At 34.8% G+C, this 15237-nt stretch overlaps 1 protein-coding gene across 3 annotated transcripts in view; it reads left to right on the plus strand.

The window, feature by feature from the left end:
- Nucleotides 1-15237, plus strand: part of VPS13A (vacuolar protein sorting 13 homolog A) — a 236782-nt gene that overhangs the window by 196391 nt on the left and 25154 nt on the right. For all 3 annotated transcript variants that reach the window (XM_047699156.1, XM_047699157.1, XM_047699155.1), the window contains exons 60-68: nt 5743-5856; nt 7602-7747; nt 8984-9065; nt 9904-10017; nt 10846-10921; nt 11011-11174; nt 11745-11790; nt 11895-12018; nt 14941-15055. In XM_047699156.1, coding sequence (XP_047555112.1) covers nt 5743-5856; nt 7602-7747; nt 8984-9065; nt 9904-10017; nt 10846-10921; nt 11011-11174; nt 11745-11790; nt 11895-12018; nt 14941-15055 — 981 coding nt within the window. The remainder of the gene's footprint in view (nt 1-5742; nt 5857-7601; nt 7748-8983; nt 9066-9903; nt 10018-10845; nt 10922-11010; nt 11175-11744; nt 11791-11894; nt 12019-14940; nt 15056-15237) is intronic.

The raw sequence follows: 15237 nt of genomic DNA on the forward strand, positions 1-15237 counted from the left end.
ATAGATGAAGAAAGCAAGACAAGTTAAAATAGCCTTTTGAAGGTGAGTTAGCAAACAGGAAAGGTTTTAGGCTAGTAGTAGGGAGAAATACTCATATTCACATCACTGTTTTTTCCTATTTTATTTTCCGAGGTTACTTTGTTTTGATTAATAACTTAGAAATTTGGGTGTGACAAGAATATTCAGTGAGAGAAGGGATAAAAATAAAAGGTTAAGTGTCTTATTTGTGACTGATAGAAAGACCTTAAAGTCATAGTGATAGGGTAGATCAGATACAGTCTTTTTCTGCTGTCTTCATAAAAAGAATTCTGAAGGTAATACAGGTTACATGGATAAGGACTAGGGCAAATAATACTTTTTTTTCTTTTAAACTTATTGAAATTCAGTTCACACTTTATACATTTTAATCATCCATGGTGGACAAAGCCGTGTTTTTTAATGTATTTACAGAATTGTACAAGGATCATTACTATCTCATTCCAGAACATTTTCACCAACTGAAGAAGGAAACCATGCCAGTCCCATCAATCACTGATGTACTTTGTCTATAGGATTTCTTGTTCTAGATATTTCATATAAATGGAATCATACAGCTTTTTTTAATGCATCATCATCAATACCTGTTGCTATCTATCCTTTGGATTCTAGCCATCATAGTGAGTGTGAAGTAGTATATCATTGTGATTTTGTGATTTACATGTACCTGATGATGAATGATGTTGAGCATCTTTTTATGTGTCGATGGACCATTTACATATTTTCTATAGAGAAATGTCTATTCAGATCCTTTGTTAAATAGGTTGTCTCTTTTTATTGAATTGTAAAAGTTATTTATATATTCTAAATACAAGTCCCATATCAGATAAATGATTTGCAAATATTTTCTCTCATTCTTGTTTTTTCCCTCGCATTCTGTGTGTTGTGCTTTACTTTCCTGATGTCTTTTGAAGCACAAAAGTTTAATGTTAATGAAATCCAAATTCTTTTTTTTTGTTGTTCATGTTTTTGGTGTCATTTTTAAGAGTCTTTTGTCAGATATAAGGTTGTGAAGGTTATGAATTTAGCCCTATGTTTTAAGAGTTTTTTTTTAAATCAGGTCTTTCATCCATTTTGAGTTAATTTTTGTATATAGTGGGAGGTAAGGGTCCAACATCAGTCTTTTGCATTTGACTATCGAGTTGTCCCAGTACCATTTATTGTATTTACTGAAAGAATATTCCTTCCTCATTAATGGTCTTGGTACCCTTGTCAAAAATCAGTTGACCATTAATACACAGTTTTATTCCATTAATCTGTACGTCCATCTTTTTACCAATACTATACTGTCCTGATTATTGTTGTATTGTAGTAAGTTTTGAAATTGAGAAGTATGAATCCTCCTCCTTTGTTGTTGTTCAAAATGTTTTTGCAATTCCATATGAATTTTAGAATCAGCTTGAGAGCTTCTTTGAAGAAGTCATCTGGGGTCTTGACAGAGATTACATTGAATCTGCATACCAGTTTTGGAGTTCTGACAACTTAACATTATTAAGTCTTTTGATCCTTAAACATTGAATGTTGTGCTTTTATGTAGATCTTTATTTTCTTTCAACATTTGTATAATTTTCAGAGTATAAGTTTGGCTCTTTTGTTATTTTTGAGTATTCTTTCTTATAGTCTGCACAGAATTGTTTTTTAATCTCATTTTTTGTTCATTGCAAGTATATAGAAATATAATGCATTTTTTATACTGATCTTATATTTTGCAACCTTATGAACTCATTTATTACCTCTAATAGTTGTTTTATACATTCTGTAGGATTTTCTGCATATAAGATCGTGCCATCTGAGAATAGTTTTGCTTCTTCCTTTCTGATCTAATCTGCATGGCTTTTGTTTCTTCTTGCCTAATTGCCCTGCTAGAACCTCTAGTACAACATTGAATACAAGTGCGAGGGCAGACATTCTTGCCTTGTTTCTGATATAAAGAAAAAGCTTTTACCATTAATTATGATATCAACAGTAGTTTTTTTTTTTTTTTTGTAGATAATCTCATTAGGTAGAGTTCTCTAATAGTTCCAGTTTGCTAAGTGTTATCATGAAAGTGTGTTGAATTTTGTCAAATGCTTTTTCTGCATCTCTTGGTGATATAGTGATATGGTTTTTGTTCTGCTGATTTTATTACATTGGATGTTAAAGCAACCCACTTAGTCTTGTGTATAATATTTCCGTATTTTGCTGGATTTGGGTCAGTAGTATTTTTTTGAGGCTCTTTGTGTTCACATTCATGTGATACTGGTCTGTTATTATAGGGCGAACTCTGTATTTCTTATACATAAATAGTCAGTTGCTCTTTAAATTAGTTAAGAGAAAGAAATGGTTATATATTTATACTGTTTACATCATTGTCTTTTCCAGTTCAATCTTTTTTTTCCTTTTTTTCATTTGGATTCTAATTACCATTTGGGGTCCCTTGCTTCCAGCCTGAGGAACTTTCATAAGTATTTCTTGTAAGGCACACCTACTAGCCATAAATTCTCCTAGTTTTTTTGTTTTTGTTTTTGTTTTTGTTTTTGTTTTTGTTTTTGTCTGAAAAGTCTTCATATTCTTTCATTTTGAAAGGTAGTTATACTGGATATAGGATTCTTGGTTGGCAGGTTTTTTTCTTTTGAGTACTTTGAATATGTTACCCACTGTCTTCTTGCCTCCTTTCTGCTAAGAAGTCAACTGTTAATTTTTTTTTTTTTAAGATTTATTTGAGAACATAGGTGAGGGAGGGGTGGGGGGAGAGAGAGAAACTCAAGAAGACTCTGCACTGAGTGCAGAGCCTGACATGGGGCTCTGTCTCAAAACCCTGAGACTACAACCTGAGTCAAAACCAAGAGTGGGACGCTTAACCTACTGTGCCCCCCAGCCACCCCAACTATTAGTCTTATCAGGGTCATCTTATATGTAGTAAGTTGTTTTTCTCTTCTTGTTTCTAAGATTTTCTCCTTGTCTTTGATTTCAGCAATTTTACTGTTACATGTCTTTTGTGAACCTCTTTCCATTTATGCACTAGGAGTTCATTTAGCTTCCTGGATATGTTGCTTATTGGTTTTAATTGAATATAGAAAACATTCAGCTATTATTTCTTCACATATTTTTTCTACTTTTACTCTTTTCCCCTGATATACCCATATTGTATATGTTAGCATGCTTAATGATGTACCACATTTCTCTGAGAGTGTTGATTTTTCTTCACTCTTTTTCCTCTGTTCTTCAGACTGCATGAACTTTAACACTTTGCCTTCAAGGTCATGATAAAACAATGCATTTAATTTAGCATATAATGAAGTGTTTCTATTTCCCCTATCAGCTCAAATTCACTGTTAGGTCCTTCTAGTGAATCTTCCATTTCTATTACAGTTTTCAATTCCATAATTTTTAATAGGTTTTTTAATATATAATTTTTCTCCCTCTGTATTTGATGTAGTATTCAAGTTGATAAGAGGTGGTCATCATAATTTCTTTCACTTTCTAAATATGGTTTTCTTTAATGCAGGGCTCAATCCCAGAACCCTGGGATCATGACCTGAGCCGAAGGCAGACACTTAACCATCTGAGCCACCCAGGCGCCCCAGGTTTTCTTAAGTTCTTTGAACATATTTATAGTGGCTACTTGGAAGTATTTTTCTTTTAATCCAGTCTCGTCACTTCTCACATGCAATTTCTTTTGCCTAGTTTTTTCCCAGTGTATGGGTCCTACATTCCTGTCTTTGCACATATCATAATTTTTGTTTGGGAACTTAGACATTTTAGATGATACACTATAAAAACTGGCTACCGATCCCTCTGTCCCCAAAGCTTATTAGCTTATTTGTTCATTCTGTGACTGGTTAGATTTTTTTTATTGAAGTCTACCCTTCCTACACCCCTTACTTTTCCTGCAATGTTAAGCTTTTGGTGTTGCTTCTCAGAGAGGTGAAGATCTTGGAATACCCACCCTTACCCTGGAACAATTGGTTTTGGGGCTGGGCCCTCTTCTCTTTTCACAACACACCTAGCTATTGAAGTCTACTAATTGCTGGTTGATTGCGTTATTTTTTTTTTCCACAGTACCTTAGGCCATAAATTGTTCTACAGACTAATCTAAGCAGACTTGGGCTCTTTTTTTTTTCTTTGAGGAACTCATCTGGAGATCAGTGTTTGATATTTGTTTTGACCCCAGGAGGACCCCTTAAACTGTCTCTTTCCCCATTTCACTCATGAAAACTAAATCGCCTGCAGTTTAGCCTGCATCTTCATTGAATCAGTGATTTTCCTTCCAGTTATCTTTCCCTATGACATTTACTGTTTCCTAATGCTCAGATGTGAACTTCTTCAAAAACTCTCTTACAATCGAAGTCGAAGGCTTTGGGAAAAGATTAGGGGTTTCTTTGGAAAAAGATTAGGAGTTATTTTAAAGTTTCATTGTCTCCCAGGTAAAAATATCTGACCAGAGCTTCAGAGCTAGGAGTGGAACAGGAGTGATCAGAACCCAGTATTCTCAGTGGTATTACACCAAATTAGAGCCTTTGTTCCATGAGTAGAGGCTGGGCAGCGGGACAGAAGCTCTCCCATCCCCATAATGTAGCATTAGCAGCTGGTAACTGGGGGTGGGATGAGAAATGCTGACATCTTATGCCTCCCAGGAAGAAAGTATTCCAGCTGTCCACTGGGCAGACAGGGAGCTTTATGTTCTTGAGTGTAGCAGTCTAGAGTGGAGTCATGGCTTGTTGAACTAGGAGGGGGATCTGAGAGAATGGTACTTGTTCAAATACTACAGATTCACTTTTCTTACAAATTTTTGTAGATTTTCTTGAAAAGATGTTTATTTGCTTATACCATTAGGTTCATTCATAGAGGCCTTAGATATTTAGGTTTTTTATATTTTTTTTTAAATATTTATTTATTTTAGAGAGAGAAAGTATGCATGGGGGTATGTGGAGGGAGAGACTCTGAAGCTGATTCCCCACTGAGTGTGGACCCTGATGCAGGGCTTGATCCCATGACCCCCAGATCATAAACTGCGCCATAACCAAGAGTCAGATGCTTGACCGACTGAGGCACCCAGGCGCCCCAAATGTTTGTTTCACCAGTTTCACTGGGGAACTGGTCTGAAGAGCCCTTCACACTGTCATCTGAGAAGTCAATTTCCAGACACTGTACTTTTAATAAGGCTGTCATTTTGATACTGTTGATGATAGGTCAAAATGTGAATGTTGGGGCCATTTCTCAGCACATAAAAGTACTTAAATTTGTGTTTAAAAGAGAATTAATGTTGATTATCAAGAATAAAAGCCATATTCATCACTTAATACAACATCATTTTCAGTGCCTTCCCCTTTTTGATTATAGCATGGGCCTCTGTAGGTGTCAGTGAGGTATTTACTAAAAAGCTACAGAAGAACTATGATTCTATTTAAAGAAAGAAATATTCCTAAGAAAGTATTGATGCACTGGATTATAGTAGCTTTTGGGGATAACTCTATAGTCCCAAGAAGAAATGCTTAGTGTTTTGTAATGGATTAGATGGAAACAAAATATGCTTATCAATTTGTGAGTTAGGGACAGAGCTTTACTAACAGGTGTTAGGTTCCCTTCTCTTACAATGACTTTCTAATCATAAACAGTGTTGAATATGGATGTTATGGAGGTGTGTTCTGCAGTATCTGAGCTATTGACTTAAACGCCTCAAACAGATGGATCCTTTAAGTTTTTAATGCTTTTTTTCCCCTATAGGTTGAACTTTTTTATAAAGATATAGAAGCTTTCCAAGAAGAATATAAAACAGCTTCATTAGCAGATTCATCACAAGTCAGTCTCTATGAATACTTCCATATATCTCCTATCAAGGTAGGGGAAATAGAAGTCATTTTTATTATCCTTGATAATCTAGGTAATAGCAACTTGACTTGCTTTGTTTGGGATATAAATTATATATCCCAATTATATATATATAATTACATATATATATAAATTATTTTCTCTAATAGTATATAAATTCTGTAAATAGCAGGAATAGTCCTCTGAAATTTTTATTTATACTTATAACAGTTTTTCACTATATGGAAATAATATTGGAGCCACCTACAACATGTGTTTATATGTTCATATCTTTTTTTTTTTATTTTATTTTTTTAGTGTTCCAAGATTCATTGTTTATTCACCACACCCAGTGCTCCATGCAATACGTGCCCTCCTTAATACCCACCACCAGACCCACCCAATCCTCCCCCCCCCCCCCGCCACTTCAAAACCCTCAGTTTCTTTCTCAGGGTCCATAGTCTCTCATGGTTCGTCTCCTCCTCCGATTTCCCCCAACTCACTTCTCCTCTCCATCTGCCAATGTCCTCCATGTTATTCCTTATGCTCCACAAATAAGTGAAACTATATGATAATTGACTCTCTCTGCTTGACTTATTTCACTCAGCATAATCTCCTCAAGTCCCGTCCATGTTGATACAAAAGTTGGATAGTCATCCTTTCTGATGGAAGCATAATACTCCATTGTATATATGGACCATATCTTCTTTATCCATTTGTCTGTTGAAGGGCATCTTGGTTCTTTCCACAGTATGGCGACTGTGGCCATTGCTGCTATGAACATTGGGATCTTGACCTAACATTTTTGTTACCTTAGTTTTCTGTTAACCTGTTTAATTTTGTGTATGATGTGTGTGTGTGTGTGTGTGTGTGTGTGTATTGGTATAACTGACATAGAACATGGATTAGTTTCAGGTGTATAAGGTAATGATTTGATATTTGTATACTCTGTTAATGATCATCGCAATAAATTCGTTCCCCATCCATCATGATACAGTGTTAAAAAAGTTTTTTTTTCTTATAATGAGGACTTTTAAGATTTATTTACTCTCTTAGCAACTTTCAAATAATGCACTACAATATTACAATAGTCTCTGAGTTGTAAATTAATTTGTGGAGTAACCTTGATTTAAGAACTGAACACTGAATGGAACTAAATATAAGTTCTTAATACAGAGTTTCTGAATTACTTACAAAATACTTGAAGAAAATTATAGAAAATTATTGTATATATATATATTTATATACACACAATATTGTTATAATTATATATAAATGCATATCATACTTACATAACACTTGGAAATATTGTATAGAAAATTATATATATACACTATATATATATAAATAATTATATAAATGCATACAGTACAAAAGTGTGAAAGTTTGTTTTAACTGATTTCAACCTGGTAACTTAATTCTAATACTTGAAACACTGAGTTATTTTCAACAACTGCAACTTCTGGATTATTACTATTATTTAAAAATATATAAAAATTATTATTTTCATAGCTTTACCAAAAGATTGGGATTGAGCCTAAGTACCATATTAGCTTACATTACTGAATTTAAAATTTAAAAAGAGCTGTATTCAATTTTAAACTCCTTTAACTTTTCACTTAATAATTTTGGCATAATCTAAAATTGCGAAACTGAAATTTATCAAACTTTGAAATCTTATATGGTATAGTAAATTTAAAATAAGATTAAATTTTAAAAGTTAAAATTGTCATTTTGCAGATAGTGCTTAAATATTTGTCTCTTTATCTCTTTAGTTGCATTTAAGTGTTTCACTGAGGTCGGGCAGAGAAGAAGCTAAAGATTCAGAACAACAGGAAGGACTCGTGGCCGTTCGCTCTTTAAATCTTCTCCTGAAGAGTATTGGTGCCACCCTTACCGATGTACAAGATGTAGTTTTTAAGTATGTTTAATATTCAAATCTATAAATTGACGAAAAGTCCATTTTACATTTACCTAAAAACTTTACAAGTGAAAAAGTGTACAAAGGACATTGGAAATCATAGACAAATATGGGCTTTGCTGTTAAATGGAATATGATTTAAGTAACATTTAACCTGCTAAACCTTAACTAGAAGGAACAGAATAATTATTAAAAAATTTCCTTAAGAAAGAGGGACAGAGGCCATACAAGTTTGTGCAACATATAAGGCCTTTCTGGGCTACAGAGGATTCCTGAGAAGCTGTGAGTGCCCGAAGGTATGGCACTTATACCATGTGGCTTCAGGGCTCTTAGGGTCAAGATTCTCAGAGCATATGCAACTAAAGCAAAATGAAAGCTGTGACAGGGGAAATGAAGGGATTCGTTTAAATGTTATAGCCGAGAATATACATTTTAATGTGAGTCATAACGGAAGCTATTAGAATAACTGACCAAATGAACTCAAAAAAGTCTGAGTGGAGACTTCAGATGAGAATGACCTTTTCAGGTAGCACCCAGCAATGTTATTAAGAACCTTGGTAAGACTCAGTGAATCCAGTAGGATGTAACTCTAAATCTAGATAAAGTTAGATACCAGTCAAATTAAAGAACATAGGTTTGAAGACGTTGGGAATAGGATGAGATTTCTCATCCAGCTTCTGTCTACCAGCTAACAGAGAGCTTCCCAAGCAGTGGATCCGCATGTGCTGTGAATAGGTTAGCAGTCAGCTGACCTTGATTCCTCAGCCGTCCGCTGATCAGACAGGATCTGCAGCAACTGAAGCCTGGCCATTCTTGAGCAGAATAGCCAAAATCTTTAAAAAAAAAAAAAAAAAAAAAAAAAGGATAAAAATAAAACCTCTCCATTCACCTCACCATGCCAGACATTTCTGTGTGGGCCATGACAGGGCAGAGTTGGAAAATACAGTTCATGTCCATGAGTGGGATCCAGAGGGTCTCTGATTCCCCTGAAGGATGTGAAAATATGTTTATATTGGTGGCTCTTCTGAGGATAAGATCCATAGCTTTCATGAGATTCTTTGAGGGTTCTTTGACCAGAATGTGCCTATGTAAAAGAGCAGGCTTTCTGATTGGCATGGGAAATGTACAAAAGGAAAGAAAAGGAAACAATTTGTTAATATTAAAAATATTCTCTTCCCCCGTCTCCCTCTTCCCCTCCTACACACACCCTCACACATATTTATATGTGTTTTGCAGGCTTGCATTTTTTGAGCTGAACTATCAGTTCCGTACAGCATCTGAACTACAGTCTGAAGTAATAAGACACTATTCGAAACAGGTTTGTCTGAGATATTTTATAAAGGGACAGATTGAGACAGTGAAACTGGGTCTGTACAAGTAAGGTAGATTTGACAAGGAAGTAAATAGCCATTTTCAAAATCTTAAAACTTCTTTTTTTTCTCAGAATTGAAAAAGAAATTGAGCCATGCCACCATTTCATTTTTTTGCCTTTCTCTTTTTGAGCCACTGACAGAAATATTTTTTGGATAAATGTGGACTTAAATATCTTTAAATAAAATATTAACTAATTCACCAAACTTACTCTAAAAAAATAGTTTCAAGGGAAGCTATTAGCAACTAACTGAATACAGGCGGTTTTTAATGTAGTTGTGTTGTTGAGTCCGTTAGATGTGTTATTTTAATGGATATTTTTTTTTCCATCTTTAGAAAGACTCCTGTATCTTAATATAACTTAGATAGCATCTGAGACAGGTCTTCTGCAGTGGACAGACACTAAGCCTGATTCAAGATGTCTGGGTTTGGGTTCCAGTTTTGCTCTTTACCTACTACGTGACCCTGGGCATCATTTGACCTTTACATTTCTCCGGCCTATAAAATGGTGGTGGTAGTAGCAACTGTCACACACAGTTGTAAAAGTGAAAGCATTTTGAGTATTCTAAAGCTTTATGTAAATATGTCATACTATCTGTAATACTCTAACACCAAATCACTTTTTAAAAACAAAACTAGTGATAAATACGGTGATATGGTATAGGTGTTGAAATTGGTGATAAGGGTATTATTAGCCTTAAAGAAAAGAAACTGGATGTGTGTACTGAACATCAACATTTTTTTCCAGTTGACTGAATTGATTTATATTTTTATTTCATTTTTAGGCCATTAAGCAAATGTATGTACTCATTCTTGGACTTGAAGTTTTGGGAAATCCCTTTGGCTTGATTAGAGAATTTTCTGAAGGTGTGGAAGCATTTTTTTATGAACCGTACCAGGTAATAAAATAGTTATTCTTGCATTGTATCACTAATACTTAGGAAAAAATAATGCATCCCAAACTGTTAACTTGAAGTGTAGGTGTAAATAGATTTTGGGAGACATAACAGAAGAACATGATTTTGCAGCAAAGAATTTTAAGAGGTTTTGAGAAATTCGGAGGGAAATTTTACCCTTTCCCTCAAAATCTAAACTTAAGATTTTACTAAGATATACTAAATTTTCAGTATTCTTTTGGAATATTAAAGGTAGGTAAACGTTTTCCGCAGTAGAAGTAAGATCACCATGGGCAGGCAGCCTTTGCACCGTTGTGCGGGACAGTGAAAACAACTGCAGGCAGACACTGTGCAAAACCATCATAATCAGTGACAAAATAGTGATTGTTTTGTCCCTTAACATTTTCTTTTAAAACATTCAAAACTCTCCTACTTTAACTTCTAAATGTAGAGGGTAATGAAAAAGTAAAAGTGTTACTTATATTGTACAGTATATTTGAAACATCAATATTAAGTATTAAAGTGCAGTTACTTCTTTTACAAAAATTATCAAGAGTAGTTTGTGCTTATGTTTTCCTCCTGGAACTTACAGTTTGGAGCAAACATGTTTTGTACACATTGGTGAACAGTCCCGTTCCTGAGTTTGCATCCACTTGTTCCTTATACTTTCAACGTCGCGAAGTATCTCTTAGAATTTTGTTAATGTGAAGCTTTTTGCTGGTTTCACTTCCTCTAGGATATTTTTATTCTTGTTCCTACTGCTTTCTTAATTTATATCAATAAGTTCACTTTAAAAGAAAATGTAACCTTTGTTGTTATTTGACCTTTTAGGGAGCCATACAGGGTCCTGAAGAGTTTGTGGAGGGGATGGCACTAGGACTGAAGGCATTAGTTGGTGGAGCTGTTGGTAAGAAAGAGGATGCCGACCAGCTGTGATTAGTGCAAGAAAGTAATTTTACCTCTGCTTTTACTAAAAATAATGATCATTTCTGCTAGGTGGATTAGCCGGTGCTGCCTCCAAAATCACCAATGCTATGGCTAAAGGGGTGGCAGCTATGACCATGGATGAAGACTACCAGCAGAAGAGGAGAGAAGCCATGAATAGGCAGCCAGCCGGTCTTAGAGAAGGCATCACTCGTGGAGGAAAAGGCTTAGTTTCTGTAAGAAATTTCCCAGGGTTGTGAACTGGTCGGGGATTTTCTTCTTCTTCTTCTTTCTTCTTCCTTCTTCTTCTTCTTCTTTTTTTTTTTTTTTAAAGATTTTATTTATTTGATAGAGTGAGAGAGAGCACGAGCAGCAGGGAGGGGCAGAGGAAGAGGGACAAGCAGACTCCCCTCTGAGCAGGGAGCCCGACTCCAGGCTCGATCCCAGGACGTGGGCTGAAGGCAGACACTTAACTGATTGAGCCACCCAAACGCTCCTCAGGGAATATCTTTTAAAGCTACATTTGGCGAATGAGAAAATAGGTACTTAACTTGCACTCCTTCAAGCATGATTTAGATATTGGAGGAGCAGTGAGTTGTGACCTATATAAAATACGTCAGTAACCTCTAAAATCATTGTTTAACTAGGTTACTTAGGTAATGCTTTTCTAGATGTATTTCTGTTCTGGTGCTTTCTAGATTCTTACAGTATCTAGAAAGCAGAACCCTCTATTTTTTTTGTAAGCCAGAGTTGGTTCTTTAAAGAATCATGTTGAAAGTATTATAAATTTTCCTTTTCCTCCCTAGGGTTTTGTAAGTGGCATAACAGGAATTGTTACAAAACCGATCAAAGGCAAGTACATTCCTTTGGGCCATATAGATTACCAGGTCTTTCACAAATTGATTCTGTTTTCATTCTTGATCCACTTGCCTAAACCTTTGTTTCTTTCTTTCTAGGAGCTCAAAAAGAAGGAGCAGCTGGTTTCTTTAAAGGTGTTGGGAAGGGTTTAGTTGGAGCAGTGGCAAGGCCAACTGGAGGCATCATAGACATGGCCAGCAGTACATTTCAGGGAATAAAAAGGTAAGTTTTCTCTGGTGGAAGATACAATTAAAATGCTTAAACTGTGAGAAATAAAATAAATCGACTGTTTGGCTCAAGGCCCTTCGTTTTGAACCGTATAAAATGGCAAGTTATGTATTATCTTCCTAATTCCCATTTAAGTTTCCTTTGCATCATTTCAGCATTACAGAGTTCTTCTTTTTTGGTCCTTCATTCCCAGCAGCCTTGCAGGAAGGGCTTGGCAAGTTAAGCAAGCTTTTACTTACTTACTTATAAGTACATTAGAATAATGTAATGCCATATATATGATATACAGGCATTATATATGTGTAACGCTATCTACATATATATATACACACATACACACACACACACACACACACACACACCCATGAGTTATAAAAATTACTGAATTACCCATGAGTTATATAAAATTCACTGAACTTTATCAAATTGAAGTGAAGCCATTTGGATTTGACCTTTACTTCTGGTAAGTTTTTTGATTACTAATTCAGTCTCTTTATTTAATAGAAGTCTTAATCAGATTGTTTGTTTCTTCATTCAATTGAAGTCCTCTTTCTTTTTTTCTTTGTCATTTTTGTTGACTCTGAGAACCAATTTTTTGTTTCATTGATCCCCTCCATTGTTCTTCTGCTTATCTCTGTTCTAATTTTCTTTTCTGCTCTAATTTTTCTTATGTCCTTCCTTCTCTTCTGTTAGCTTTCGGCAGTTTGCTTTTCTTCCTCCAGTTTTGCAAGGTGTAAATTTAGATTATTGATTTGGGATCTTTCTTCTTTTTAAGTGTTAGGCATTCACAGCAATAAATCACTCTGTGAGCACTGTCTTTGCCTTCTTCCATAAGTTTTGGTACATTGTGTTTGTTTTCATTTGTCTCAAAGTAGTTACTTTCCTTGGTTATTTTCCTTGGACCTTCTGCCATTCAGTTCCCACAAATTTGTGAATTGCCCAAATTTCCTTCTCTTACAAATTTCCAGTTTTATTTTGTGTGACCAGAAAACAAACCTTATAGGTTTCAGCATTTTTATATTTATTAAGATATGCTTTAGGGCCTAATACATGGTCTGTTCTGGAAAGTGTTCTGTGTCCACTTGAGAAAAATACATAGTTTCCTGTTGTTAAATTAAATGTTTTCTGTATAGAGGTCTATTAGGTCTAGTTGGATTATAATGTTACTCAAGTCTTCTGTTTCCTTGCTGATCTTCAATTTAGCAGTCATGATTAAAAGTAGGATATAGAAATAACTGTTATTACTGATTTTTTTTTCTCTTCTCAGTTCTGCCAGTTTTTGCTTCATGTATTTGGGAACTCTCTTGTTAAGTACTTAAGTACATGTTCATAATTTTTATATCTTCTTGATGTATTAACTTTTCTTGTACAATGTCCTTCTTTGTAGCTAATGAGAATATTTTGTTTAAAATTTAATTTTCTTCTGAACTTGGTATGGCTTTTCCAGCCCTCTTTTGGTTACTGTTTACATGTTCTATCCTTTTGCATCCTTTCATTTTCAACTTACTTTCATCTTTGACTCTAAAGTCCGTCTTTTTTGGATAGCATATACTTGGATCATACTTTTTTATCTGTTCTGCCAATTTCTGCTTTTTAATCGGAGAATTTACCCGTATGTATGTGTTATATGTATGGATACGTTATGTGGGTAAGCTCTTAATTAATGTTGATTGAATCTGTGAATATTTTTTGAATGAATGAACAAATAGACCATTCTCATGTAGGTCCATACAGTCAAAAATGCTAAATTATGGGGTGCCTGGGTGGCTCAGTGGGTTAAAGCCTCTGCCTTCGGCTCAGGTCGTGGTCTCAGGGTCCTGGGATCGAGCCCCACATTGGGCTCTCTGCTCAGCGGAGAACCTGCTTCCTCCTCTCTCTGCCTGCCTCTCTGACTACTTGTAATCTCTATCAAATAAATAAATAAAATCTTTATTAAAAAATGTTAAATTATTATAGTACCGAAACTAGCAATGCATATATATTTTTCAGACAGTAACTGCCAAGCCCAAGTGGGACTATGAGGAATGTTAGGGTATTTGAACATTAGAAAACTATACATGTAATGTGATTTATAACAATAATAGATTGAAGGAGGTTAACTATATGATGACAGCAATGACCAGAAAGGAATTTCATATTTCATCTTCATTGCCCATTCAAGATTTTTTAAAAACAATAACAATAAAAAAAACTATAAACAAACTAAGAGTAGAAATGAACATCCTTGTTTTGACAAAAGATACCTTAAAAAAATTTTTTTTTGTTAATATAGGTTCTTCATGGAGAAATCTTAGAAGCTTTCCCTTTAGGGTGCCTGGGTGGCTCAGTCGTTAACATCTGCCTTTGGCTCAGGTCATGATACCAGGGTCCTGGGATCGAGCCCTACAGCAGGCTCCCTTCTGGCAGGAGGCCTGCTTCTTCCTTTCCCCTGCTTGTGTTCCCTCTCTCGCTGTCTCTCTCTCTGTCAAATTAATTAATTAATTAATTAATTAATTAAAAATAAGTAGAAGAATCTTTCCCTTTAAAGTTAGAAATGAGGCAAGGTCAGCTACAATCACCTCATATTTAGTATTGTATTGGTGTACTTAGCACTGAACTGGAAGAGCTAGACAGTATAATAGAAAAAGAAAAAGAAATGAAGTCTTAAATCAGAGAAAAAAGAAAAAAAGCAACGTTCATTTGCTGATTCTAATTATTGTCTACAAAGAAAATCCAAGACAATCTGTAAACAAACTTCTTTACAAGTTGACATTTTTCTAGAAAACTTACGTTAGTGTCATAAAGACAAATTTTAAAATAGAGAAGTGAGGTAGTAGTCTTATCCAAAAGAAGATTATTTTTAGTAGTTGCATTTTAAAGTGTACTAAAGAGTTCTTGAATAATTTTTGTAGTCAAGTTATATTTTTTTTCCTGCAGAGCTACAGAGACTTCTGATGAAGTGGAGAGCCTGCGGCCCCCGCGATTCTTTAATGAGGATGGAGTCATCAGACCTTACAGGTTGAGGGATGGGACTGGAAACCAGATGTTACAGGTGGGTGAAGAAATATTTTATACATTACGAGTAATTTAGTCAGGTTCACTTTATTAAAAGTAGTTATATACTATTTTAAATCTATGTTAGATTTTTTGGGCTTTTATGTGTTTTGCTTAATTCTATTTATAAGTTTCTAATACTTAGGTTTTAATGTACATTTATTTACTATAAGATTTTTT

This window comes from Lutra lutra, chromosome 13, assembly GCF_902655055.1.
Source record: "Lutra lutra chromosome 13, mLutLut1.2, whole genome shotgun sequence".
Classification (NCBI taxonomy): domain Eukaryota; kingdom Metazoa; phylum Chordata; class Mammalia; order Carnivora; family Mustelidae; genus Lutra; species Lutra lutra.